This window comes from Chrysoperla carnea, chromosome 3 (genome assembly GCF_905475395.1).
Source record: "Chrysoperla carnea chromosome 3, inChrCarn1.1, whole genome shotgun sequence".
NCBI lineage: Eukaryota > Metazoa > Arthropoda > Insecta > Neuroptera > Chrysopidae > Chrysoperla > Chrysoperla carnea.
Genome location: NC_058339.1, coordinates 61,131,062 through 61,159,025, shown reverse-complemented (window position 1 = coordinate 61,159,025; position 27,964 = coordinate 61,131,062). Strand labels below are relative to the sequence as shown.

At 28.1% G+C, this 27,964-nt stretch overlaps 1 protein-coding gene across 3 annotated transcripts; it reads right to left on the bottom strand.

Moving 5' to 3' along the window:
• Positions 1-159: 159 nt before the first annotated feature.
• Positions 160-27,914, bottom strand: LOC123294790 (transmembrane protein 235). Of its 3 annotated transcripts, XM_044875939.1 has the most exons (7): positions 27,477-27,914; positions 19,030-19,162; positions 10,830-10,835; positions 4,466-4,576; positions 3,292-3,527; positions 1,856-2,021; positions 160-400 (listed from the first exon to the last, which is right to left on the bottom strand). In XM_044875939.1, exons 1-7 carry the CDS (start codon positions 27,600-27,602, stop codon positions 288-290), a joined length of 891 nt encoding a protein of 296 aa, XP_044731874.1. In that variant the 5' UTR covers positions 27,603-27,914; the 3' UTR covers positions 160-287. The 3 variants fall into 3 exon arrangements, with proteins under 3 accessions (XP_044731874.1, XP_044731873.1, XP_044731872.1); XM_044875938.1 differs by lacking the exon at positions 10,830-10,835 and having other exon boundaries at positions 27,477-27,913; XM_044875937.1 differs by lacking the exons at positions 1,856-2,021; positions 10,830-10,835 and adding an exon at positions 2,077-2,254 and having other exon boundaries at positions 27,477-27,911.
• Positions 27,915-27,964: the final 50 nt, after the last annotated feature.

The window sequence follows — 27,964 nt, the reverse complement described above, 5'->3', positions numbered from 1 at the left end:
ACTTCATTCCAAAGATGCGAGATTCTTTACTGCTATTCTGCTGACTACATAAATGAATCTTGATTAAAACAAACAACATAGTTTGTATAAAAAAATGTTATTTAAAAAATAATAATACAAAGTGATTAAAAACTGATAATTCTTAAAAATATATATAAATTTATTATCAATAAAGATTTTTTTTTTTTTGGACGTCTCTCTCATGCCCTGAAAATACATGAATGTACATTGAATTGTTTTTGTTTTGACTTTAACAAAGTCATATTTGTCTAAATAGTGACTATTCATCAATAATTGTAAGGACCATATTGTGCTGCTGCACCGTGATAGTATGGTCCTGGATAAGCTTGTGGTGGTGCAGGATAACTGGCATAAGCATACTGTTGTTTTTGTGGATATACTGGAACAAAAATAATTATTGTATGATTGTTATGTTGATATAATATTAGGAAGTTATCGTAATCTTTTCGTTAATATCACCGATACGCTATTTTAACGACATATACACTCTCTATGATCCCAGATTGAACACACAGACGATACTGTGATACAGAGAATAAAACTCTAAGTAGAAAAGTCTTCAAAATATTTTTTGATTCGAATGTTGAATGAAATAATTAATCTTCAATTTCAATTTGTACTAATAATTTGATAAGTAGATTATGTGACTTCGTCTCCGTGCGGATAGAAAATCATTTTTGGATACTAAACCTAAAGAAATGTAGATGTAGTCACATATCACACCCTTAGCAGTATTTAAATTACTATATATTCAATTGAACTTATGAACAATTGAACAGTTCTTTATTTTGAAAAATACTTAGATTGATCTGTTTCGTAAAAATCTTTTTTAAAATTAAATCTCTTAAATTATATCATATTTACAATGCGGGAAGGTGTGCGAATTGGCGTACACAACAGCATTTTTAATTTTTATTTTGACCGTTCATTCAATTTCTCTCTGCACCACACGACAGAGCTTCGTATTCTTCTCATTTGGTTTTGCTCCAGTAATTGAGATTTTCATAGCTCGTGCCAACAGACAAGTACAGACAGTAACTTCCGAGATGAGTTGCGAGTAACTGTCTACTTACAAGGGCAGTTACTAAACATAGTGTAAATCCGGCTCTATGAATAATTTCTTATAGCATAGGAATATTTTAACGAATTGATGATGATAACTTCCAATAAGTAAGTTAGGGGTTTGTTGGTTAGATATAATAAGCAGTATTGCAATATAAGCGATAAGCAAACAATTTAGCTAGTTTAATTATTATGGAATAGATGTTCGCTACGAAGGATTTTAGAATAAAAGATAAGAAATAGTATAAATAAGTAAACAGTTTGCAATCAAGAAGGAAGATTTATATATTTTATCGTAAGGAATTGAAAATCGATAAGTTGAGATTCCAATATAAAAAATGAATTTGAAATACTTATGATTAGTAAATATTTGGAAACTCAACCGTTTAGACCAATTCACAAACGATCTACTAATTATTATATTAATTATGAAGAATTTTGAAAAATAAAAAGTCTAAAATTTTTGCCCATTTAAAAAAAGAATCGAAAAATTATTTACAAATCATAACTGTGTTTCTTGAGTTTAAAGTTATCCAAATGAGTTTAAAATGATCCGCTTATACTTACGATTGCGAAAGCTTTTGCGGATCTCTTCAATTCTTATCTATTTAAATTATTCAGTAAAAAGTGAATTCTATTTAGATTAGTTTAAACTCAAAAAAACATAGCTCATAAAAAATAGTTTTACTCAATTCTTTAATGTTATTGAAAATGAAATCCCCCTCATGCGAAACTACTGGGGTTGGAAAAGAAGATAGTTATGCAAAGTTACCAGGCATTATATATTGCATGTTGATAGCTTCCTCTCTGTCCTTCTCATTCCTGAGACATAATGCAGCGCCACTAAAAAGTAATGCTGTTAAGAACTGTGTCACTACTGAGGCCCATGCAAGCATATAGCTCCAATCATACGATATTCGGGATTGGTCCCGCAGCACCTGGAACCATGCATAAACCAAGCCTGTTATTATAATAAATTCAAGTAACAAATACCTGGCATTATATATTGAACATTTGCTGCAGCTAATGCTTCTTTCTCGCGTTCCACTTCAAGTGATAAACAATGACTTGCACAGAAAAATAATATACAAGATGTCAATTGTGCTGCGATACTTAACCATCCAAGTACAAATGACCAATCATATGTCACTACGGCGTTGTCTCGTAATACCTTATGGAAATAGTTTTATTTTTAAATATTAGGGAGTTAGCGTAATTATTATGTTAAAAATATCGATTCTTTACAACAACACAATTTTAGAATTTAAGGATACCGTCGTTATTACAATAACTTTATATTCCAAATACCAAGTGTTATGTAGCGAATCGATATAATCAACGGGATGTTTGCGACATATTGTTTTTTGAAAATATGGAATTTGTTTATTCAAAATCAGATTTTAGGACTAATTTCCTATTAAAATAAAATAAAATACGATGTTTGAGGGTTTCTGTCCATCCGTCCATTGTTAGGAAAGATGTATTTTTAATGTTTTATTTTACCAACTTTAATTATTTTAATGTCTTTGGACAATAGAGTACTTTCGGTAATAAAAAATCAAATTAAAATTTTTGTAGCAATATACTAAAATATTCTGATTTTGAGTAATAAAAGCACATTATTGTTTTATTATATTAAAATTAAAAGTCGTCATTTTTAATCTGTATATCACGTTATTTCTGTATAACACGAGCCTCCATGATGTGACATCATATAGGCAAAAATAATATGCATTAATTAGTTATCGATGGCTTTCATAGTAATTGTACGTTATGTTACCATCAACTTTATTTATACCTATAATAATTACACACACGACTGTTGTTTTTACCAATCTTACATCACCAAAATGGCTCACAGCCTTTTTGCGAGAATAAAAAAGGTTCAATATTTAATTTAATTTGATGGCAAGAAAGCGTGTTTTTTTTGATGAAATATATTTTTTAAGATATATATCGCTTCAATGTGTTTTAAAATCTACAGAATTCGGCAATATTTCTAGGTCACAGTCTTTCGCGAAAGTTTGAGTAAAATTAAGCATTTTCCAACGATAATCAAACAACGATATAAAAATATAAACTTATAAAGACATTTTTGAAATTATAGTCGAAAAATTTTGGAAAAATATTGATTCAAATTTAAGTTTTAATAAAATTGGGTAAATTATTAATACTGTGACACCCTTCTTCTTCAATATTTCAAGTTACCTGACTCCATTGTTGATAAAATTCTTCACCGACTAATTTTTCTCTTTCATAATAATCGACTGTATGCCAAAGACCCATCGCTCCGGCAGCCAGTAAACATGATAGTAGTGTAAGTGCAGCGGTAACAGCTATTCGACCGGCACCTCGTACCCAACAACCCATAATACCAGTAATCCATGATATACCAGTCACAACGAATGATAGTATAAATAATGCAATTACAGCTCGGCTCATATCTACAAGCAATCATTTATTTTTTACAACAAAAAACATATTTAGCGGTGCTAAATACAGGGTTGTTAAATAGGCTTTTGTCCTAAAATTGATTTATATTAGTACCTGATTTACACCAAAAAAAGTATTATTATAAAAAAACACCATTTGCATTATGTTTTTTGCATTTAAAAAAACCAATTCAAATTTACTTCGATAACAATGTAGAGTGTCATGGCGTCTTGAATGACATCACAACTTGGCATGCAATCATTTTTGTGTATGCAAGTTTAAGCAGCTGTGATCAAATAACCTGCTTCGTTCTATTAAAGTGTAATGTTGTTTACAGAGCATTTGTCATGGCGTGATGTAATACTTTCAATACTTTGTGATTGGTGTTTGCTGTCACATGACTGAATGCCTAATTTTACTAAAATTACTTTATAAAAATAATAATAATCTTTATTTTTTATGAAATCCTTATTTTTTGTGGTTTGTTATCTACATATCATGATTAAATCATTAGAAACTTTTATCCAACCGATTTATTCTTAGTGGACAAAAGCCTATTAGATGTTACCACGTAATTGGGAGATACATCTCAGAAAATGATGTTACGACTTGAGTGAAACGTGTATTTTAGGAATATTATATAAGAGTAATATTTGGGTTTGGTTAGGTTGGGTTAGAGTGGCTGTCCTGGGGTGGGACACACTTAGACCATAGGGTCTGTTGTGATACTTAATATAATAATATTAAATTTAAAATAATTTATTATGTTTTATAAAATAAATATCGCTTTTATATTATGTTTTTAAAATATACGTTTCAGCCATTTAGGCGGAAATAACTTTTTGGACAATATGTCTCTCATTAAAGTGCTAAAATATTTTTAGGCAAAGTGACTCTTATTTACGTGGTAATATTTTATTGAACAACCCTGTAAAAAAATGTAACTTACACAATTTTGTTATGGCATCTTCTGAGAAATCTGATGTTTCATTATCGGTATCTGGGAAGTAGTAGTTAATGTTGTTGCAATGGGTTTCAACAGGACTTAAGTATGTTTTTACTGAAAAGAAGAAAAAAAGAATTATTACTACAGGCCCAAAATCCAACCAATAGGCATTAAATGTATTAATATGGATTCTCGGATGGTTTACTAAGAATAATTATGACCAAAAAGTATAAAATTCAGCTTATTTGAAGATTAGATTAAGCTGTAAACCTGTGTTTGTACATGATTTTGGGCAATATCTCAAAAAAGATCTTTGTTTTTGTTTGTATCAAATTTTCGTTGTCAATCGCTTGACGATTGGGCATGTAATTTCTGAGATTACCTCAAAAATCTTATGCAAAATTTTAGTCGAAACCTCATAAACTTGTTTTTAAATCGTAAAATGTACCTGATCGCTGTGTTTTTTAAATGAAATAAAAATCCATTGTTAGTATACAGGCAAGAAAACAAATTAAAATAAAACCGCAAAAACTGCTTGATCCGTGCACTTTACATAAAATAAAATTCCGTAATCATTTTTAATCGTTTTTTATATTATTTTATAACATCAATAATTTAAAATCACTTAGTATGTTTGCATATAATAATCTTCCTTGTATTACAGAATATTAAAATCAATGAATCAATTAAGCTGAACTAATGTTGAATGAAATCTTTAATTATTGTTGATTTTTTTAGGTGTTACAGTGACTTACTTTCTTTTAATTATCAGTTGTTAAAATTCAATTATTTACGTTTCACATCACTAGTACCTATCAATAATACATAATAATTGTTTAGAAATTGTCTTTATTTGTATGAGAATGAATTATTTATCTCTAACCAACTTCAACTTAAAGTTCGTTCGTTCATTTGCATTAGTTTTATTAATATTTATAATTCTTTTAATGAATGTAGGTATGACAAAATAAATACCGAGTTTGATTATACAGTAGTCTCGATAGTCAGAAATGTCCAGTAATTGGAACATTTTTCGCTCGGCAACACTTTCCACACCGCTCTCTACCAGTTACTCAAAAATGATATTGTTTGTTTGTATACACATCTAATATGATTTCTTGTTATGATTCTAAAAACATAATAGCATCACAATAACACGTGTTTAGTGCTGTGTTTACAGTCTCGCTTAAATACATACATTTCAATGCTGTTTTTGCAACACTTTACTTAATTTATAATGAATTTTTCCATACATATCATATAGCTTTGAGTTGATACTAATTCAATTCACGTACAAATTTTCAGTCCTCTGACTCAATTTGGAGGAATTTTGAAGGTGCGTAAAACTTTAAAATTGGATAAAAAACATGAAATTTCGACTTAAATGAGGGGAAGTAGCTGGAATTTGACAACCCCCAAAAGCTCATTCTTTAGCATAACTGAATCTATATAAAAGTTTTCTACCCTCTAGTTTTATTCCGAGCAGTCGTAGAGAGGCCCAAAGCTTCAAATCGTCGAAAAAAGTTGATTTTACCTTGGAAATCTCCTCTAAATTCCTAAAATTAACCGCCGCTTTTATAATATTATAACTTAAACAATGATTGTCGAGAGAAAAATATGACCTTTGCTTAAAGCTCTACTGCTAACGAATTTGTATTTATAGACTTATCATCCAACTTAAGAAGTATTGGATATTAATTTTGATACTTAATTAATTCATTTCATATTAATTAAATCATATTAATTAAGTACAAATAAATTTTCACATTCTTTTTAAAATATGTGATATTAATTAAATGTGCAGTTAATTTTTGGTATGTTGCATTACAATTTTTCTTTTCCTATCATGGTATATTTAATCCATTTATGGACAGATTCTCTCATTATATTTGTTTAGAGTTTAGATTACTTATTTTTTCACCATGATTTTTCAATATTTTCTTTTTTTTAACTTGTTTGTTTTTTATCTTTTCACTTTTACGTTTCTTAATACTATTTTAACCATTTTCATCATATTAATCCATGATTTGTATTAAAAATAAAAAAGTTTTTAAATTCACTAAAAACATAAAAAAGGAGAAAGAGATGGGATGTTGACACCCCACAATTAATAGCCCATTTTTTAATACTAACTGAACCTATATGAACATTTTGTAACCTCTAGATTTATTTGATTAGTTGCAGAGAGGTGCAATGCTTTAAAAACTTCGAAAAAGCTGATTTCCTCCCTCTGGATTGCTAAAATCGACGGCCGCTTTTATAATATTATAAAATCAATCATCAGTTCTTACAATTAGTTAGTATTTTAAAAAGTTAAATTATAAAATTAGTGGCCTTGTATTACCTTTTATCTTCCAAGATGATTAATCAATCTTTCCTACGTAAATTATAAAATATAGAAGTGTACCTCAAATTAAAAAAATTACTTATAAAAAAATAAAAAACTTTTTGGATGACTTTTATCAAAAATTCTGTAGAATCAATCGATCGATCACAATTGAGTGTCCAGATAAAATTCAAGACCACAACTTGATGCCCCTTTCTAAAGATGATATCTTTTTGTTAAGCTTCTCTTTGGGTAATGCTTTTCTGAAAAAGCTAAAATTTATCCTTTGAATCTCTTAAATTGATCCACTAATGAAATATAAAGTTAACGAAAAATAGTTATAAACTTCGTCAGTGTAATATTTTTTGAAATTTTTTACACGATATCGATTAAATCGGCACTTATTTTACTATAAAGTGTTTATTAATCAATTGCGTGGAATCTGATTTGTACTTGACCGTTTAAATTGCCTTCGCATAGCTAATAATATAAATTTGTGTACCGCTATCAAGTCAGTGTAAATTGTTTTATAACTAAAAAAAGTTATATGTTATATTTTGTGTCTTGAATTTTAAAATATATCATTATTCATATTTTTTTTGTTAAGTTATTGAACTCTTCCAAACATGGACATACAATTCACGTTGGATTTATGAATGTAATATGTCTATAAGCAAAGTATGGAAAGAAGCACTGTTATTTAACAGAAAAAATTTTTTTTTAATTTATGCTATGCAATTTGTCAAATACAATCAAACCATTTAATTATTATGTGGATAAAATTGGTTGAAGACTAAATCGTAAAATTTTTGGCCATAACACATGTCAAACTTCTCATTTTGCCTCACGGTATAATTAAGCAAAATTTCTAGGAATTTTTTTGTCTATCGGAGTATCTATAAAGATAAGTAATTTTAGCCGTTACTCGATTGTAGAGTTTATAGTAGGTAATCGAATTTTTCGATTTATGTGCTTTGATTTTCGTAGTTTGACGAATTTTTTTTTTTGCTATAAAGAAATGACAGAATGCTTGTAACTGCTTTTGCGTGTTGTGTCTAGATACGGTATCTAGATCGAATTATGAAAATCGAAATTCGTTTTCTATAAATTCTGCACTCAAGCCGTGGTTAAAGGTTCATTTTTCTTTATTACAAAATTAATCTTTATCAATTCTCAAAATGACGGACAAAAATTATCATAGAAATTTCGCTTCGTTATGGGCTTAATATAAGGTCGGGGTAAAAAAGGAGTCATTAAAGAGTAAAACGAACAAATAGTTTAGTCGGTCAGACAGCAAATGAACCTCTTCGTCCTGGTCTTCAACTCCAGAAAAGAATTATAGGAACGTCAATAACATTTACACAGGTCATTCGACATTCGGTTGATTCCGAATGAAAAAAGCCAAAATGAATTTCTTGTTTTTTTTTTTTTTTTGCACATAGGAAACATAGAAAGCGGTAAGTATATTTTACTACGACTTCTGTCGTAAGCAGAAGGTAGTTTTGGAAGATGGCGACCGAAACTGACAAAGGGCACCACAGAAAAAAAGAAAGATTAGATCTACCAACTGTTAAACAGGATTTGCTGAAAACTACCAACTTTTTAACCATATCTACCACCTTATATACAGACCTGGGTTGGTTACAACGATCGTAGGCTTGGTTGTGCTTCGGTTTATAGACTATCTTGTCCCAATCTGTTTCGACTTACATTATATCTACTACACATCCTTTAGTAAAAACTCTTTGATTTTAGAAAAAATACTTTATCCAAATATCTTAAAATATTGTATTTTATTTTATTTCTAAAACGATGTTTCAGTAGATTTTATGGAACATAAAAATTAAATTATTAATTTATTTAAAATTTGAAGACGATATGCTGACTAATGATTAAAAAAATATCAAATTATTTAGTTTTCAAGATCAAATTCAAAGAGACTTTCATGTGGATAATAATGACGACCTTCAAGTACGAGGTACAAATTGTATCAATGATTTTACTAACTAAAAAAAAATTAGTTGAAGAATATTAAATTACAAAATTTAATTTTTTTGAATCTGAGTTGAATTAATGAACTACAAAATTGAATTATTTTTGGTCGTCTTAAAGGTAAAATATTTATTATACCTTGATTTTAATTAAATGAATGAATATTTAAAAATTGTTAGTAGCTATTTAAAGGTCATTTGACCTCTTGGACTATAAAAAAATTTGTAAACTATCAAACTCTCAAAATCTAAAAATATTTGGAAAGTAAAATTTTTGAATAACTAGATAATAATATATTCAGTAGTTACGCGATTGCTAACTTTTAATAGTAAAATAGGTAATCGCTTCGGGTGATAAACTTTATTCTGGTAAATAATACAAAGAATATATTTTGAAAATTAAAGTCAAAACTCATTTTAAAAATTATATGGTGTATTTTTTATCGGTATTACTTACAATTTAATCTAAACTCTTGATCAAAGTTTAAAAATGAGAATAAATTTTTTCTCAATGTGAAATATCAAGAAAAGTTTATAATCAGTCCGCGGGACAGCACTCTTTTTAACACGCTTTTATTAGCCTAATACGTATGTAACAGAAACTTTGAACATGAACTCGTAAAACGTCGGATTAACTCGAAATTTGTCATACATATCAAGTACCGATGACAATACAATAATTTAATAACTTTATTTAATTATCCTGATCAGAATTTTCAAGATTAACGATTTCCATATCTGAAAATATATACATTTATTTGCGCTCCCACCATATTTATACTGAATTCTTGATAAATAAATAATAGTCTAAAAAACACTAAATAAATAATAGTTAAAAAAACTAAAAAACACGCTTTTGTAATTAGCTGAACTAAAAAGTGGAAAATAATTTCTATAAATTCAAAAAAATCATTTTATTGTAAAAAAGCGTGGAGTGCCTTTTAAGATATTTTATAATGACTTTACTTTTACCAATATCTGTCCATAAAATATTTACAATAATTGAAATTTAGCACCCCACGTTTTTTTAGGATAAAATGATTTTTTTGAATTTAATAAAATTATTTTCTACTTTTTAGTTCAGCTAGTTATATAAGCATGTTTTTTAATTTTTTTTTAAACCATAATTTATGGTTACTCGCTTTCTTTTTCATATTTAAGCTATCAGTCTGAAAAAACCCGTGGAAAAAGCTATCAGTCTGAAATAAGTTCTTGTTGAAACTTTTTCAAGAATCAAACATTGTTGCGAAATTTTTTTTTATTATCAAATTTCTCAATTTTAAAATTAACAAGATAAAATAAATATTCTTTATTTAAATTCATAAATTTATTTACTCTTTCTCAATTTAAGCCATGAGATTGGGATTATTTGCATATCCAACTGCTGTTGGGTTGGTTCTTTGTTTACATTATTAGCATTGTGTCTTTTTTGTAAGTTTTGTAAGGTGTAGGTATATATGGTTATGGTTTTCTACTTAATAACATGAAATTAAATTAATTTGTATAAATAAATTTCAAATTTTAATATACGGATATAAATATTTATGTGTTGATATAAAACGTGAATACTTTAAGTTTACCTCTATTGTAAACGCAGATGTTGTAAAAATAATAATTATAATATAGAATGCCTCAGAATAAATTAGTTTCTATTTATTGGTATTTGACACTATTTACACTGAATTTATTGTATTTTAATTCTATAATTTCAAATTATAGTAAAAACCGTTTATGGTGTCATTTAAGGGTCTATCAATTCTCGATTATTATTACTGATAGTCAAGCTATTGGAAAAATCACTAATAATGACAAGTGCTTAAAATGGCACTAATAAGTGAGCTTGAATCCTAGAAAACTCAACAATGTTGTATGGAATGACTAGACCATTAAAATAGTGGTCTATTTTTTATTAGACTGTTCATTCATACATTTTAATGGCTTTGCCTTTTAAAATTTGTATAACTTCGACAACCGGTGGCTTAAAATAAAACTGCAAACTGCAATAACAAGCTTAAATAATGCTACAGAAAATGATACTATATTTCGAAACCGGCATCTAACTTCAAGTGATCATATCTTCGGGAAAAATCAAGTTAGAGATGTCTAGATCGAGATCTGTTATTGGCATTTTATTTTTAATTACACGTTAAAAACATTTAAATAAATAATAACTGGTGTAACTTTTTAAATTAAATGTTTAAACCTATGAACCGGTGCAGGTGATACAGGTGAAAATTACTAAAAAAAGTGCTATTTTCCCGGTTTTATCCCGAAATTTTTGAACAACTTTTATTTTAATTAATATTTTTGAAAAATTATTTTGAGGGGTTAATTTTAGAGAATAGTATTATCCGTTTTCACAGTTTAAAAAATCATTGCTTAGCATCATTGTTAGCGTTAAAAAACAATTAAATTGCCTACAAAAAGTTACTGCGACATATTTCGAAAAAAAACCTTGATTTTTTGTTTGAGTAGAAAAAGACACCGAAAACCAAAGATCGTTTTTGTGGAACTCAATCATCCACGAAAACCGGCTCACCGGCCGTATTATTAACATGAGTATTAGTGACGAGTACTCGGAGTACCAAGAACAGATCAACTTAATTTGATTAACTTTAATTAACAAACTGAGGAGTTTACTTTGATCTTGTTCTAACATATAAGTCTTGACCCCCCCCTTAATTGATTATCTTTGTCTAGCACACTTAGTCTTATACATAAGGCCTAGATTTTACACATTAGCAAGATCAATTACACATTCAAAATTACGAATATACCTCACACTTTGTATGGATAGCACTCTGTATAAAAATGAAACATAATTTGTTCATTCTTTCATGCAATTGCAAACGATTTTAAGAAAACTTTCACAGAAATATTTTATTAGATCACATTTAATTATCTATTCATTATGTTAATAATAAATTCTTTAAGAAAAAAAACAACAACTGATTTTTCAAAACGATTAGAGGAAAAATAATATTTTACTTCAGCAGTGATATTTTATTTCAATAATACCTTTAGGTACAAATACTTTTATCTCCAAACAATTTTTTAATTTCTTATGGAAATGATTTATCATTACTGATTCTCTAGGCTAATTAGATTGATTACCTAACAAACATACGATCATACCTATGCAGACAAAGAAAGTATATGGGCATTTTTTGATACATCACTAAGATTGTTTCGAAAAAAAAACCAGGGTTTAAGGCGAGATAACAAAAACTACTCTACCAATTGTTGAATAAATGCGATATTTATATTTCTTGGGTAAAAATTATCCTATATAACAAGTTTTTTCATTAAATTCTGAAAGAAAAATTTTCGTTTGGTTTTATTGAAAAAAGAGTAACATATCTGCGCTAAATAAACTGACGAATCTTAAATTAAAATTAAATTTTAAGGATGTACGAGCGCCAGGGCAATTTTGGATAAAAGACTTGATTTTTTTAAAATATGAAGTTGGAGTAAATCTAAATCAATTTTAGAAAAGGGAGGGTGGTTGCTCGATTTTTTAAATAAATAAATGACTTCGAAAGTAAGCATATTAAACATTGATCTTATATGGGAAAACGGTAGATGGATGATATGTTTTCGTAGATTTCTCCAATATTAATCGGTGGAAATTAAAAAAAACTATTTTATTTTTTTTCAATTTTGATGGTGAATTATGTTATAACTTGACAATATAAGATGAAAATTAAGAATAAAATATTTGGAGTAATTTTCAAAATATTGAAAATTGAAAATTGTTTAATTGATTAGCTTTCGATATTTCGAAAAACAAGGCAGATATCGAACAATTTTTATTATTTTGTTTCGTCTACATTCATGAATTTTTAACAAAATTCATGATCAAAGTTGAAAATAAGATACAAATAATTTCAACCACAAGTCTAAACTTGCCTTGGCGCTCCTACTACCTTAATTGCATTTATAAAAATAAAATAAGTAAAAAAGAAGATTTATTTTTTAAATGCATTTAAAAAATCAAATGGCAGAAAAAATTAAACAAATTAATTGAATAATTAACGTTATAACAATAATCAACATCAATAAAAAGTAATAAAATTGGAAAAGTAGTTGTAAAAGGGAAAATAAATAAATAACATGCATAAAAAATGATGTTTGACACTTTACTAAACTACTGAATATAATAATACCAGATGACATACATTTCATTAACCGTTTAGTGATAGATAGACCGTAATCCCATGATGAAGCGAAATTTCCATGATTCTTTCGTCTGCCGTTAAGATAAAGGGTAAGTATGGGTAATAAATAAATAAAGTTTTAATCGTGGCTCGTCTGTAGAATTAATTATGGAAATCAAAAATCGAGTTTTGATGACTTTTTTGTCCATAATTTATATTAAAAAAAGTTATTGAAAACGGAAGACGTGGAAAAAATAACAGGAAGTTTTCAACTGTCGAAAACATTGAAAATTGGAATTCAAACTTCCTGCCTTTTTTCTCACACCCTGTTGCTAATTGACTGCTTTTTTGCATATACGGCAGTCAAAAAAAAGGAAGAATGCACAAACTTACCTTTATCAATCCTCAAGATGCCAGAGAAAAAGAATCATAGAAATTGCATTATGTGCTCACGGTCTACGATGACAAGTCGAATGTAAATATAAATAACGCGATGGTATTTAACGTGTTTAATTTCCAAAAATATCTAAATAAATGTAGATACGTACTACATTTACTACAGATGTTATCGAAATCGTTGAAATGTATCATTTGAATTCATATCGTCATGGGATCAAGTTTTTAAAAAATGTGATTTAAAAAAGAGAGAATTAAATTTTAATTTAGCAAAAGTGCATAACTATAGATAAAAAACTGTGTTAAATCAGTTTATAAGGTCATTCGTTAAAGTAACATGGAAATAATTATAGTGGTTTGAGTGGTTAAACATAATAAAACCAACATTGGTTTCAATAAATTTATTATTTTATTCGAAATCATCATTGGTTTCAATAAATTTAGATAAACCCAGATCCGTAATTTAAATCGGGTACTAGGTTACCTCTATGACTAGCGTTCGGTCCAATAGCATTTGGAATTTCTAGGGAGGAGAATAATTACGGCCAACTAAATTTTTTATCTATGATTACGATTATGTATTATACATTTAAAAAAATAGAAAACCATACATATATTTTACCTATGTAAAACAATCCTTACCATTATTTCGAGTGTTATAGAAAGGGGATAAGCGAGAGCAATCTTTATCAATCTTTACTTTTAAACCCAGCGAAGCAGGTGGGTATCACTCTAGTTAAAAAATATTTGTTTCTTACTAAATGTACTGAATACAACATTATAATTTTATCTAATCATTCTTTAGAGGGTATTTGATTAATTTACGCAGATACTACGTGACGAATTTTAACCAAATGGCATATAAATTGAAAAATAAAAAAAAAATAATTTCCTGCTGGGCCTTTCACAAGTAAAATGACCGTCACTTTCAAATAAATTTCTACAAATAAGCATTTCAAATTTTACAAAATATTTTAATAGTTTTTCAAAAATCGTTTAGTGTCAGGTGTTGATTTAAATACGCCTCGAACTGTGATATGTACAAGACTTTCTAATTTAGAATAAAATAATGAAAAATATTGAAATAATTCACACCATTTATCAATAAAATTATATCGAATACTTTAATCTTAATAATTAATAATATGCAGTCATTGTACCTTACTTATAAAGTCGGCAATCACACGTTAGCGTGATTTTAAATTTTTTCTTACTTACCGAAAAAGTCATTTATAGATTAAATGACTAACTTCTGAGATACCTTTTGTCTGAAATTTCTTAGGAATATCACCCCTTGGGTTTGATTTTGGTCTATATCTCAAAAGTTTCTTTTCTAATCATCTGGAAAATGACTTTCATCCAAATTAGCGAAAAATACATTTTCTCCTTTTTTATATTTCTTTTAAAGGGTTGTTTACCTTGGAAATAATCTCCAAAAAAGTTTGGTCTCGGAATTGGATAAAACTTGAAATATAGAGTAATTTTGACCCAAAAAGTACAAAATCCTGTAAGAAGAGCTTTTATTTCTGAGCAATTTTGAAGATATCTCAAACATACCTACTAATTTTATTGTTTAATGAACTGGTCTTTAATAGTTTGGGGCACTAATTTTTACAAATCGGAAAATCAACGCGATCGGAAGATCATTTCTGTTAAAAATCAAACCTTATATACGAATTTACTCGACATCTCAGAAAATACTTTTTCAATTTCCAATCATCAAAGGGACTCGATTTTTTAATTTTTTTAGGACAAAGTTAAGTTTTTTGTCAATTTTTTAAAGAAGCAATTATTTTATTTTTTAAACCGTGAAAAAATTGAAAAAAGTTTTATTTCGTAATTAGATGAAACTAACTAACTTTGACTAAAAAGTCGTAGACAAAAACCCCTTTGAAAAACTAAGAAAATCTAAAAAATATACCTATATCATAAGTTATCCAACTATAAGTTATGACTAGAGCCTGTGAGTTATTTGCTAATTACTTCCTTAATTTTTGGAGGAGGCTTTTGTTTTGACGTGCAGTAAAAATATAATAAATATTTCGCAAAGTAAAATTTTTTCCAATATTCTAATTTGGTGGAAATATAATTAATGTTTTTACTAATCTATAATATGTAGATTCACGCGAATTATACTATAACGCTAACCTGTAACCAAACAAAATTTATAAATTAAACTAATTCTTCAAGGACACATAACAGCTAACTATTGTTAAAAGTAAACATATTTTAAATATTATACTTAATGTAGGTCATACAAGGTGTTTAAGGTAGTTCCTCCGCGACCGTCCAGTCAAAAAGTTTTGGACTAATACTATCATTCAGTGCATTAACTGTGCTATGACTATTATACATATACCATATATTATTTTGACAAGACTGTAGTTCCTCACTACTGATTCTAGTATACATATAAGCACACACACTATGACATATGCCTTTAACATTAGTCTTCATATCTTTTCCACAAAAATCATCGCTAAAACGAGTTATTTATTTAAGTTTTTTATCGAAACTATATGGTAAATAATTTTTATTTTTATTTATATATTTTCTAAATATAGTATTCTACATTATATTAGTTTTTCATAGAGATGGTGGACGTCATTCATTGATAAATAAATATAATATTTGTAAATTTGTGTATTTTTATACACTTCTCCCATGTACACGTACAAATTGCGTCACTTTTAATTGCTAATATCTCATGTATGGCATGGTAAATCATCTTCTAATTTTAACAGCAAGTGTATTATGAATTAAATATTTTATATTCTGAGTTTTGAGAAATTCTTGGAATATCACTTTCGTGTAGGTACTACCTTAATAGAAAAATAGACTAAAAAAATTAGAGCTATTTATGTATTTTATTATGATCAAAAAACAATTTTATTAAATTTGAATTATTTATTAATATTGTAAATAAAAATTTCAAAATAATTTCGTGTGAATTACAGGGGTACACTATAGTACAGATGTCATACAAATGTGACATTCATTATCATTGTTTGTTCGTGTATTATGTAACTTTTTTCTTTCACATTGTAGTAACATGTATAGATACAACATGAGAATGGAAAGGAGGAAATTATAATTTTAAATATATGACAATTAGCGATATCTTTTTCAATAGCTGTAATGTTCTTTAAACCTTTACTGCTTCTGTAATATGCTTTAAAAGATTCCAAGATTGCAACATCAGCGAAAGCTTAATTGAACTAGTAAGGTCAATTAAGACAAAAAAAAGTGACCATATTAAGATTAGCTAACTCATAGTTTTATACTGATGATTACTACATTATAGTCGAAATACCGAAGTACGTTATTTATAATACAAAAATAGATTTAAGAATTGAGATGAACATTGAAATTTTATAAAATTTCGTATTTATATGTCAGCATTCGTATATTAGGAAAAAGATAATTTTTCGCGATAAAAGCTAGCCTTTGTCCATTTGCAAAATTTTCATTATCTTTCCGAGGTTCGTTCATTGTCAAACATGCAGGTATAGAAATTAATAATAATTCCCAGAGGAATTAACTACTTTCTCACAATAAAATATACTCTTTTGTTTTCAAATTTTATTAAATTGGATTCAGTAGTTGTGCCATGAAATGGTAACTCATAAGAAAAATTATTTTATACTTTTTAGTACAATAAAAGCTTGCTCCTTAAAAGAATTTTTTATTTAAATTTTTGTTTGTTAATGATATTTTAAATTTTAATGGGATAAATAAATGGTGGAAATGCAATTAAATTGTATAATATATAAATTCTTATTATGTACTATGCACTTACGTGCGCTTCCACCATTTTTATTAACTAATCTGTATAGCGAGTTGTTAAAATTTTGATGATACGTTTTACCATTTATATAAAGGATCCCGCAATAATAGATAGGAAAATGGGCTTCTGTAAAACTTTGTCTAACCTATCCTAAAATGTTCTTTGGATCATTCTGATCAATAGCTCTCACGGCCACAAAAATTTTTAATTAGTAGTTTTCGAGCTACGAGCAATAAAACCTACGAATATGTTATAGTTTTAGTATATGACCAGGAAAATGGTTTTTTGTGAAACTTTTTCAAATCATCCGCAAAATATTATTCAGATCCTTTTGATCAAAAAGTCTGACGACCACAAAACTTTTTAACGAGTAATTTTTGAGTTAGGGGCGATCAAAGCTAAACTCTAATTTTGCGGGGTCCTTTGTTACTTCTTCGGATTCAGGACAATATTGGCAATATGATTTACTAATAAGGATTGTTTTGCTTATTACTAAGTTTTCCTCAAAGGGAAGCAACACTCATCCTAAAAAATTTGCGTAAAAAGAAAATCGGATTGATATCTGTCAGGACTCGGATACGGATATCTTAATCGGATATACAGACAAATCATCATACTTATTTTTTGGTAAGCTAGGAGTAAGGGGGCGATAAGACGATAAATACTTTTTTGAGAAACTTATCTATTTCTATTTTATTATTCTAATGGTTGTCCTTTTTCGAGTAGCATACTTCTTGTTATGGAAAATGGAATATGGATTATACAACACTTTAAACCGAAACAAACAAAAATTTTAGATATTGTATATTCGATTTTTGAAAATTTTTTAAATAGAGTGATCTATGCCTTACCAAAGTATTTGAAATGGCATCGAATCATTTAGTTTTCAATATTTTAAAGAACAAATCTCGAATACTACAATTCCTTCAAATTTTTTCATTAAAAAAAAAAAAAAGAAGAAGAAAAGTTCACTTCTAATTCCAATTAAAAATCATGCACATGATTAGTTTTACAATTTTAAGTTAATTTCAATTTAATTATTAATAATTAGTTTTTCAACAAAAAATTGATGATCATTATAATGACGTAATTAATTGATGAGTAGTAAAAAAATATGATGTAATTATAAAAAAATTAATATTAATTATGCTTAGAAATATATTGTCTTAATCAGTAGCGTAGCTATCATAGGGATCGCTGGTGCAGTGCACCAGAGCCCCGGAGTTTATACGACTTACACGTCTTTGATAAGCATGCACTACATTTATCGAAAGGCAAATAATGTTTTTCTAAACTCAAGTTTGAAGTGCCAAATGACTTATTATTGAAACTATAAAATCTGATTATAAAACGATATTGATTTTAATTGCGATAGAAAATAACTGGAAATATATACAGTGTGTCGCATTTAAGATGAAGACATCCTCATATTTTCGTTATTTACCGCAATATTGATTTGAAATTTGGCACAGTCATACCCTCATGGTTCACATTTTTTAAGATACTTAAACGAAATCAGAACTTTAAATAAAAATCGGTATTTGGGTATAAAAATATATTAAGCAACTTTTTCTAATAGTTTTTTTTCGATATCTCTAAAATCTATGCCGCTAGGCGAAATCTTAAAAAATGTGAATCACTTTGTATGACTGCAAAATTTCAAATCGGCATTCCTATAAATAACGAAAATATGAGAGTGTTTTCATCTTAAATGCGACACACTTTATATGACTGGAAATTTTATTGAAAATTTCTTTTTCCCTTTATTGATATCATCTGTATATTAAATATTTTAGCCCGTTTTTTTCTCTATGCAACAGGGCCTTTGTCAACCTAGCTACGCCACTGGTCTTAATCAAATTACTATACATAGCCAAAATAAAAAACAAATGAATATATTGTTTATTTACCTGTTGGAGGTCTTTCTTTGGGATAACAAATTCTAAACAATCCTCGTGTTCTTGAATAATAGTAATATTTACTGTTAATATCTTCAAGGACTGCTTGCGTTTCAGCATTATTACCATTATTTGTTAAATATTTCTGAGAACAAAAGATAAATGTAAAAAAAAAAAATTATATAAAATATACTTTCTATAAAATGTACTTAACTTAAAAGTAGTACATTTTTTAGTTTAAATAATGATATTTCTTATATTTATGATTTATATTGATTAAATACGGTGCTGCATACAACAATTGCATTTTAATTAAATACAGGATGTATTTGTCTCAAATATTCATAGCGGAAGCTACAGATTGAGTGATTTTAACAGGAAAAAAAGAATGGAAGAATAACGTCTGCCCTTTTGAATACACGTGCCATTACAAATCTACCATAATATAATCGCCCTGACAACACAATATTTAAAAAAATTGCTAACTTAACTTCCTACCATTTCGTTTTACCTATTGACTTTCTTTTAACATACGGTAGACAAAAAAATAGATAGGCAATCATGGAGACTGCCGACAGAAGTGAAAACTTAAAACTTTGGAATGACTGTGTTTTTTTTTGAAATTTTTTATTAATTATAGATGAATAATTAAAATTTCATCATTTGAAAATTGTTTGATATTTATTAGGGGAGTAAATAAAAATAGCCTAGAAACACATTTGACATCTATATGAAATCCTTTTGATTCCTTTGTGTATGTTATTTTTAAATATTTGTTCTCGTGAGAACTTCGGGATGCAAGTATGTGTAATTACTCTTGGATATAAATGTACTTAAGTGGTCTCCCATCCAAGGCTGTGCCTAATGTTGCTTGACTTCAGTGATCAATCGAGATCGTGTTTCAACGTGGATTGTATGCCAAATGAGATGTATGGCACAGTATGTAAACCATGGTGGTTACCAAACTATAATTTTTACCCCTTTCTATAAAACTATTATAATATACTTCAATAATTGTTTAAAAATCGAAAAATTGAATCCTACTTTTCATGTTCGAAGAGCATAAGCGATTCTATCATCACAGTTTTTGTTAGTAGCTGTCGGTTTTTGTTTGTCGTAAGTTTCAGTAGTAAAGACTGAATTAAAATGAAAACAATTCAATAAAAAAATAATTATAATATATCAAATATGTATGAAATAAAATCATATTTGAAATCATAAATGAAATCATATCTCATTTCTTACAAAAATGAAATCATATTTCATTTATTCATATTTTAATCAAACAATTCGTAATAATAATAAAGATACTTCTTCGACATGCTAAGTTTAAGCAATCGTCTATTTCCGTAGAGAAATTACCAAAAAGCGGCCGCAGTGCAAGTTGTTCGATTTAAAGTAATCTAGTGTTTCTTTTTAAAAACTTCACTTGTTTTTAGAGGACGTAAGAATGATTTCTGCTAACCGCTATTTCTTCTATTAATTCGACGAAAATTTTTAGCGTACTTTTTTTTGAAATTACTCGTTAGTTGTAACAAATTAAAAATTTGTGTAAAAGTAGTTCCTTGGCAGTCCAACAACACTGAACAAGCGCAAATGTTAACAATTTTACACACGTAATTTATAAGGGCCACATAAAGAGTTTTGAATGAATGTAAATAATTTCAAAAAAGCACGCTGGCTTTAAGGTTTTGCCTTAAAAATTCCAAAATAAAAAGTTTAAAATAACAAAAATGTATATTTTATTGAACTGTACATTTCTTGATTAAGTTAAAGAAATTTATACTTCCCTAATGGCCCCAAAACACCTTAAAGGTACATTTGAAAATATTTTTAACTGATTGAAGTAATGATATAACTTGAATACATAAGTCGTGTGACGAGTATACATTTTTTTATTATAATTAAATCTAACAAACAGTTAATATATTAAATAGGTACTGCTTTCTCTCTAAAAAAAAACTAATTAAACAACGATTTAATGTAGATATTGGTGTCTGAGTATTTATATAAGAATACTGTGTATGTCATGTATCATTAGACATAATAAGATAACTGAAGATCGCAGCATCAAAATTAGTGTACAGGAATCAATTGCAAATACAAAACGAGGCATATTTTGATATTTAGCGTCCCGGGCCTGTGGGGTTAGTCGCCCCATCAAGGGAAATTCAAACCTATAGAAATAAACACCTTTTACAGATTGGTGAACAAATTCTTCAACAGCACTGTCATAATTAACAGATTTTGTCAGGTCAGCTACTATATTAAGATTAGTTAAACTTTTAAAACGCTTTTCGCTTAAACGGCAACGTAAAGTACGGAGAATAAACGTTTCGCACTGAAATTTGTCACCTCAGTGCCCAGAAATATGCCTAATGCTATTCAATCAATTATTTATCTTTGCTTCACATCAATCAAGCTAAGAGAGGTGGGACTTGCTCGGCCTTACGTCCTTGAATACGTAGTTTTTCAAGAATATTTCATTGCGAGCTTATTGTGTTACCTACTCTCAAGTGCATCTGAATTGTTAAGAAAAAATACTTTTAATTTAAGGAACAAAAACCATGTAAACTAGTTCAATTTTCCTGAAAATCTTATAATTATTGTCGTCTGATCTTCGATGAAAGAAAACTTATACCGCGGTTCTTCAATATTCTGATATCTTTTAACATCACATGGTTGATGTTATTACATTATACTGATGCCTAACCACTAAAGACATATGCTGTATAAATTAAAAATTTTTTTATTATAAAAGTAGGAAGATTTATTTAAATATAAACAACTTTGGAAATTTTTGAGTTTTGTTTAAATTATTTTAAATAGTAATGAGAATTTAAAAGATTAATTGAAATGAAACAATTAATAACAATTAAACTGTATTATAATCAAAATTTGACCTAAAACACGTGAGAGTAAAACAATTGGTTTTTATTCAATTATTTAATTGTTTATCCCTTACTTTTTCTTTTCTTTAACCTACTGATAATGAATCAAGTACCTACCTGACGGTAGGTACTTGAATAAACTTGATTTTTCGATTAAACGACAAGATTCTGAGGTATCGACTGAACCTCAATTTATCTTAAGCCAAGTTATCGTTCCTCGTCAAAAAATTTTGCGCCCGAAGACAGTTTCAAAAATTAGCCTCTCCCGTAATCAAAATTTATCAATAAAGGCCTTTTTCAGTTCTTTAGTTGCAAGTTCTTTAAATCTTAGAACCTACAAAATCGCGCTTGTTGTTCGAGGCATCCTTACTAACATATTTGCTCTATTTTGAACTTCTCCAGTAGTACTGAAATTGGCCAAATTGCTTTAAAAACGAAAATTTACTGTAAAAATTGCCCTACAATTCTCGCCTCTTTTCAATCTCTTCTCTCTAAATGTTTCTCGACCAGATAATGAAGAAGTAATGTCTTTGGCAGATTCATCTACTGTGAGCTTTATCTTCCATATCCACTTTGTATAATTTTTATATTCTTTGACTATTGAGAATTCCAAGGTTTGCTGTTCGTTTTTATTAAAATTTTACCTTTCTGAAGAAATTTAATGAATTAAGACTGTTATACATGAATAACTGTACAAATTTCAATATCAACGGACAGAAATTTTTTCTTCATAACACAATTAATTTTATGTTTGAAAATTCCACGCGCGCACCCCTTCGTAACCTCGAGTCTGTAAGCACGTGCCTACTTTGTCTTATGAATAATCTGAAGATAAAAATAATTAAGACAGTAGTTTTTGAGATATCACCTAAAATCTCAACAAAAGCTCTTATGCCGGAGCTATTTTAGAGAAATGCTGGAAAAATACCCATCTAATCGTCCAATTAGTTGAAATAATAATTTTTTGGGTCCTTATTCCCCTAAATAATACAAAGACAATAGAAAAAGCGTTGATCAACTAATACTGACTTACTATATTTAAAAATTTTCCTCTGTAATAATTTTATTAATTAAATCATATACATTAACGCTTATAAAAGGTAGAGGAAAAATACAAACTAAGATACATACGCATTGGTATTTCTAACAAGCCTCAGGTTTGCATAATTTCACGTGTTTCCAGTATTTTAAAAAAATGAATAATAATTAAAAATTGAAGAGGAAATAACATACCTACTGAAATTATTTTAATTAATTACCAAATTTTTTATTTAAAAACGCAGGTGGGGTAAAGGTTATCTTGTAACTATTTAATTTATGATTATATACAGAGTGATTTTAAAATAGTTGAAGCAATAAAATACGATAAGTCCTTCATTTGAATAGAAATTATCATTTTATTGGAAGGAATCACAAACAAGTTTATGTGGTATTTTTTTAAAACATCCAACATTTCACAATAATAGAACAATTTCTAAAAATAGTATAATTTCTAAAGGTATTAGTTCCGTGCAAAATTAGATATTGGCCACATCTTTTTCATAGAATCATTGAAAATTTTCGAAATCTGGCGATCAATTCATAAACTAAATGGTAAATCGATAATCTACACAAAAAATTACATTTTTTTAAAAATTGTACCACGTTTGTGTACCACGTTTGTATATGTTACCTAAATGGTACCTTTATAGAGTTTCTGATATTTGACGGTAAAAAATAAAGGCGTTAAAAAATCATATACCCAGTGCTGGATTTACACTAGGGTCAGTCGGGGCTAGTGCCCAGGGCGGCAAATTTTCTAGGGCGGCAAAATTTTGAAAGTGAGAAAACATTTTCTATACAATATATAATTAACTAATTCTTTTAAATAAAGATTTTATCTTTCAAGAAATATAATTTATGCATTATGTATCAAATTAAAATTTTGTACATTATAATATATTAAATTTAAGTGAAAACTATTAAAATAAAATTAATTTATTTCCATAAAGGTTTGAACAAATAAAATTTGATACTTTTTTTTTCTGAAATTGATAAATTAATATAGTTTTTTTTGAAAAATTAAAAAAAATTTTTTTTCTCATGTTTATTGAGAACTCTAGACATAAAGCTGAAGATTTGCTAGTTGCTGTATTATCTGTTCTTCAGTTTTTTGATCTTGATCTCTCAGATTGTCGAAGTCAGTCATATGATAACGCGAATAATGTATCAGGGATTTATTCGGGCTTACAGGCAAGAATTCATGAAATTATATCTTGCAGAACATGCTTCTTGTGCTGCTCATTCTATGAATTTAGTTGGAGTTGAATGCGCCCCAGTTGCAGTAGAATGCGCCCCAGAAGCTGCGTCATTCTTTCATACAGTACAAACTTTATACAACTTTTTTACTGCATCGACGCATCGCTGGGAAGTCTTACAGTCTCATACTGAAAAACTTTAAAAAACTTTAATCTGCAACCAGATGGTCAGCTCGTTATGAACCGGTTCTTTTTTCTGCAATTAATTAGTTATTCTAATTCTTAAAAAATAAGATATCAAAACTATTAAAATAAAATTTCAGTCATAGGGCGGCATTTTCTTCAGTGCCCCAGGGCGGCAGAAATTTAAATCCGGCCCTGCATACCTAAATTTGTAAATATTTTGAAATTTTTATCTAGCTTATCTTACTGTACTACTGACATTGGGGATACTAAATTTTTCTAAACGTTTATGTAATTTTATTCATAACCCCTGTGACCCCCCCCCCCCTTGAATCCACGCCTGCTATAGTAACTGAATATGTAACGGGCTGGTGATTCTTATTTCTTATTGATCGTATGCAAGATTAATGAGATCCGTGGTTATCATCTCGTATATATAACTTTGGTTACACAAAAAACCAATTGTCCTCAGAAAGTGGATTTAAAGACGTCAATTAGTTGTTATTATTTCCTCTCCACATTTCAGCATTAAAATGTATGAGCAACTTCATACAAATTCATTACCGCCCTAGTGCAGGAATGAATTCATTATCACACTAGGGCGGTAATGAATTATTTTTCCCACACATACTGAGTGAGAAAAGTACTTACTTTCTCTCGGGCGTAGTCAACAAAAATTTTTTATAAAGTAAATCAGTTTGATAGACATAGTTTTTAAAGTTAAGGGATACCTTTGTGGCTACAATCCTCTATTAAATTACAATATAATTATTAAATTTCTTTGCAGCTACTCCTGCATCACTAAATCTTACAATTCTTTCATTTCAAAGATTTAAATTTCTCTGCATGCATTTCTATTTGTTTAAATATATAATAACCGATTTTGATCAATGTAAGCTGATAGTACCGATCAATGATTTACATAGACAGTTAGATTTATTAATCAAGGAGTAAAACTATAATATTAATATGAAAAAGACACGCAATTTAATAGTTTTTTTTTTTGTTTGAAAAGTTTTTATAAAATACTATCATTTTCAAATTTCTAATAACAAATTACATGTTTTCTATAACTGTATAATTACTGTGAAAGATAATATATATTTAATACGAATAAAAATCAAAAAGAAATTATAATTTTAATCATAGTTAACGTAGACTTTTTGAAAAATAATAATAATTCGATCAATTTCATTTTTCCTTATAAAACACATTTATAGGTATAAAAGTAGCGTAAAATTTTTGGTTTTATTTGCAACAAATCACAAGTTGTGTAGGCGTAGTTCTTAGGTAGCTTAATAACACTGAGCAAAGGCGGTATTGAGAGAACTGTTCTTTTTAAGTTCTGGGCCTAGAAAATATTTAATTGCCCCACCAGCTTAAAATTAATGAATATTTCCTTTTTTATTATTTTCAAATAAGAAGACAATCGCCTCTCTTCGGCATTATAAAATTTGAAACTTTCCAAAGATCAGACTACAAACACTTTCTTGTAGGCTTTCTTGGAGACTTGGATTGGGCCACAAAAAAAGAGAAAAAATTGAAACCATTATGTGTTTGTATCTGAGATGCAAGAATGATTTACAAGAATACATTGATCTAGTTTAGGGGAGGGTGTCCTATAATGATCCCTCTAAGAAAAAAATGTAATTTATAGCCAAACTATTCGAGATATGTATAACGTCAAAATATTATTAGTTTCTTTATTACAGTATTGGCATACCAATTTCTTTTGATTTGTTAAAACTTTTTCATAAGGGATCGTTTTACTGACCTTGTAAGAATAGGTGGGTAAAATGATCCCATTGCATTTTTTACTAAATAGTTCACATAAAATATTAATTGTTTTTTTACACTGCATCAACGATTAGTATGAAAAAAAATCACTGGTAAAATGATCTAAATCAACACATTAAAGACCTATTATAATTTTACACACTTTACCCTAAGTGGAATGGTTCCTAGTTATATCCGATGAAAATTTGTTCAATCGTTTGAAGGACATCAAATTTTTCTTAAGTTTGTGAATAATAGATGGAAGTGCAAATAAGAATAATTAAAAATAAGTTTTATTTAATTTTTACTTGTTTTATTTACATTATTTTTATACGTGAGACAGGTGAAAGGACAATATTAACCATCAGATATATCCTTAATGTAAGCAGCAGAATTTATAAATTTATTCGTAAAACAGGTGTCTTACGAAATACCAAATTTTATGACTGTTTTATGACCAATAATTTAAAAATTACTCGTCACAACAATAAGGTCATATTTTCCCCTCATTAAATGCTTTTTTTTTATTAAAGAAAAAGGATACCTCCACCCCAAGTAGGTATAGCAGAGATGGCTTAAAACATTGGAAAAGGCAGTTTTTCGGAAATCACAGGCTTTATACTATTGTTCTGACAAGTCAAAAATCCTACATACAGAATTTCAGCTCATTTGAACGAAAGGGGCGATTGGAGATGTTCAATTCGAACGGGAGGGGGATTTATATTTCATTTATCCCTTAAATACTATGAATTGCGTTAAAGGTTATAAAATGCATTTTAAACACACCCCCACCCCTCTCAGTTGATCTACGATGCATAAAGTGCAAGTGTATATTTTCGGAGAAAATATGACTAATGAATCATAAATATTTTATGACTTGGAATGTCAAATATGAAAAAAGCACGTTTTTTTGTAATTTGTATTATAACAAAATAATAAGACCATAAAAATTCTTACACCTTAAGATCATACTTGCAAGCAAGTTTGAAGTAGGTATAGTAGATACATATAACAATAAACACTATAAGAAAAGGGTATCGCACCTATACTGCTCATTGAAATCTCTCAATATATATGTATAAAGTCAATAAATAAAAAATAAAATTATCGATTTCTATTTATCATCATTTAACCGTACGAACAAACACATAATTAATATACAATATGCGCGCATGTAAACTATACAATAAATGTGAATATAATAGATATTTTTTTTATAATCGGTTAATTTATACGATGTACTAAATAAAATGTAGGACTCTCACAATTACAAATCTATTGATAATAAGTTAACAAACACAATTAATTACTTCCCGTCATACATTAAAAAAAAAAAAAAAAAAAACAGAATTAATCCAATTTTAAAATTTACCTGTATATTATTTCGCCTGACTTCAACATTTATCCAATTATCTGTTGTGAATGCAATAGTCAATAACGTCACAGATAATATACCAAATATTGTTGCTAAACTTAACGTAACTGCTGAACACGGCATTTTAATAATTTTTTTTTTTAAATCAAAAATAAATCAACAAAATTTAAAAAAAAAATAAAAAAAAACTAAACACTACAAAAATGTAAAACTACACCAAAACGTATTTTAATTTTGTATAATTTCAATCGTCATATTGTTATTTCTTCATGGTGATTTTGGTTTTTTTAAAAAGATGGCTGCTGCGCTGATGGTGAACTTCTTGTTAGCTTATACACTTTGTAATTAGTAATAAGAATGTTATTTCACTGCAAGGTAGGTATGCGCTTAAGGTTTACCTGTTGTGCCTCCACACCAACATATTCACATTCAAGAATTTCTCTTATAGAGTTGTCTTATAGTTAGTTGTATTATTATTAAAGTAG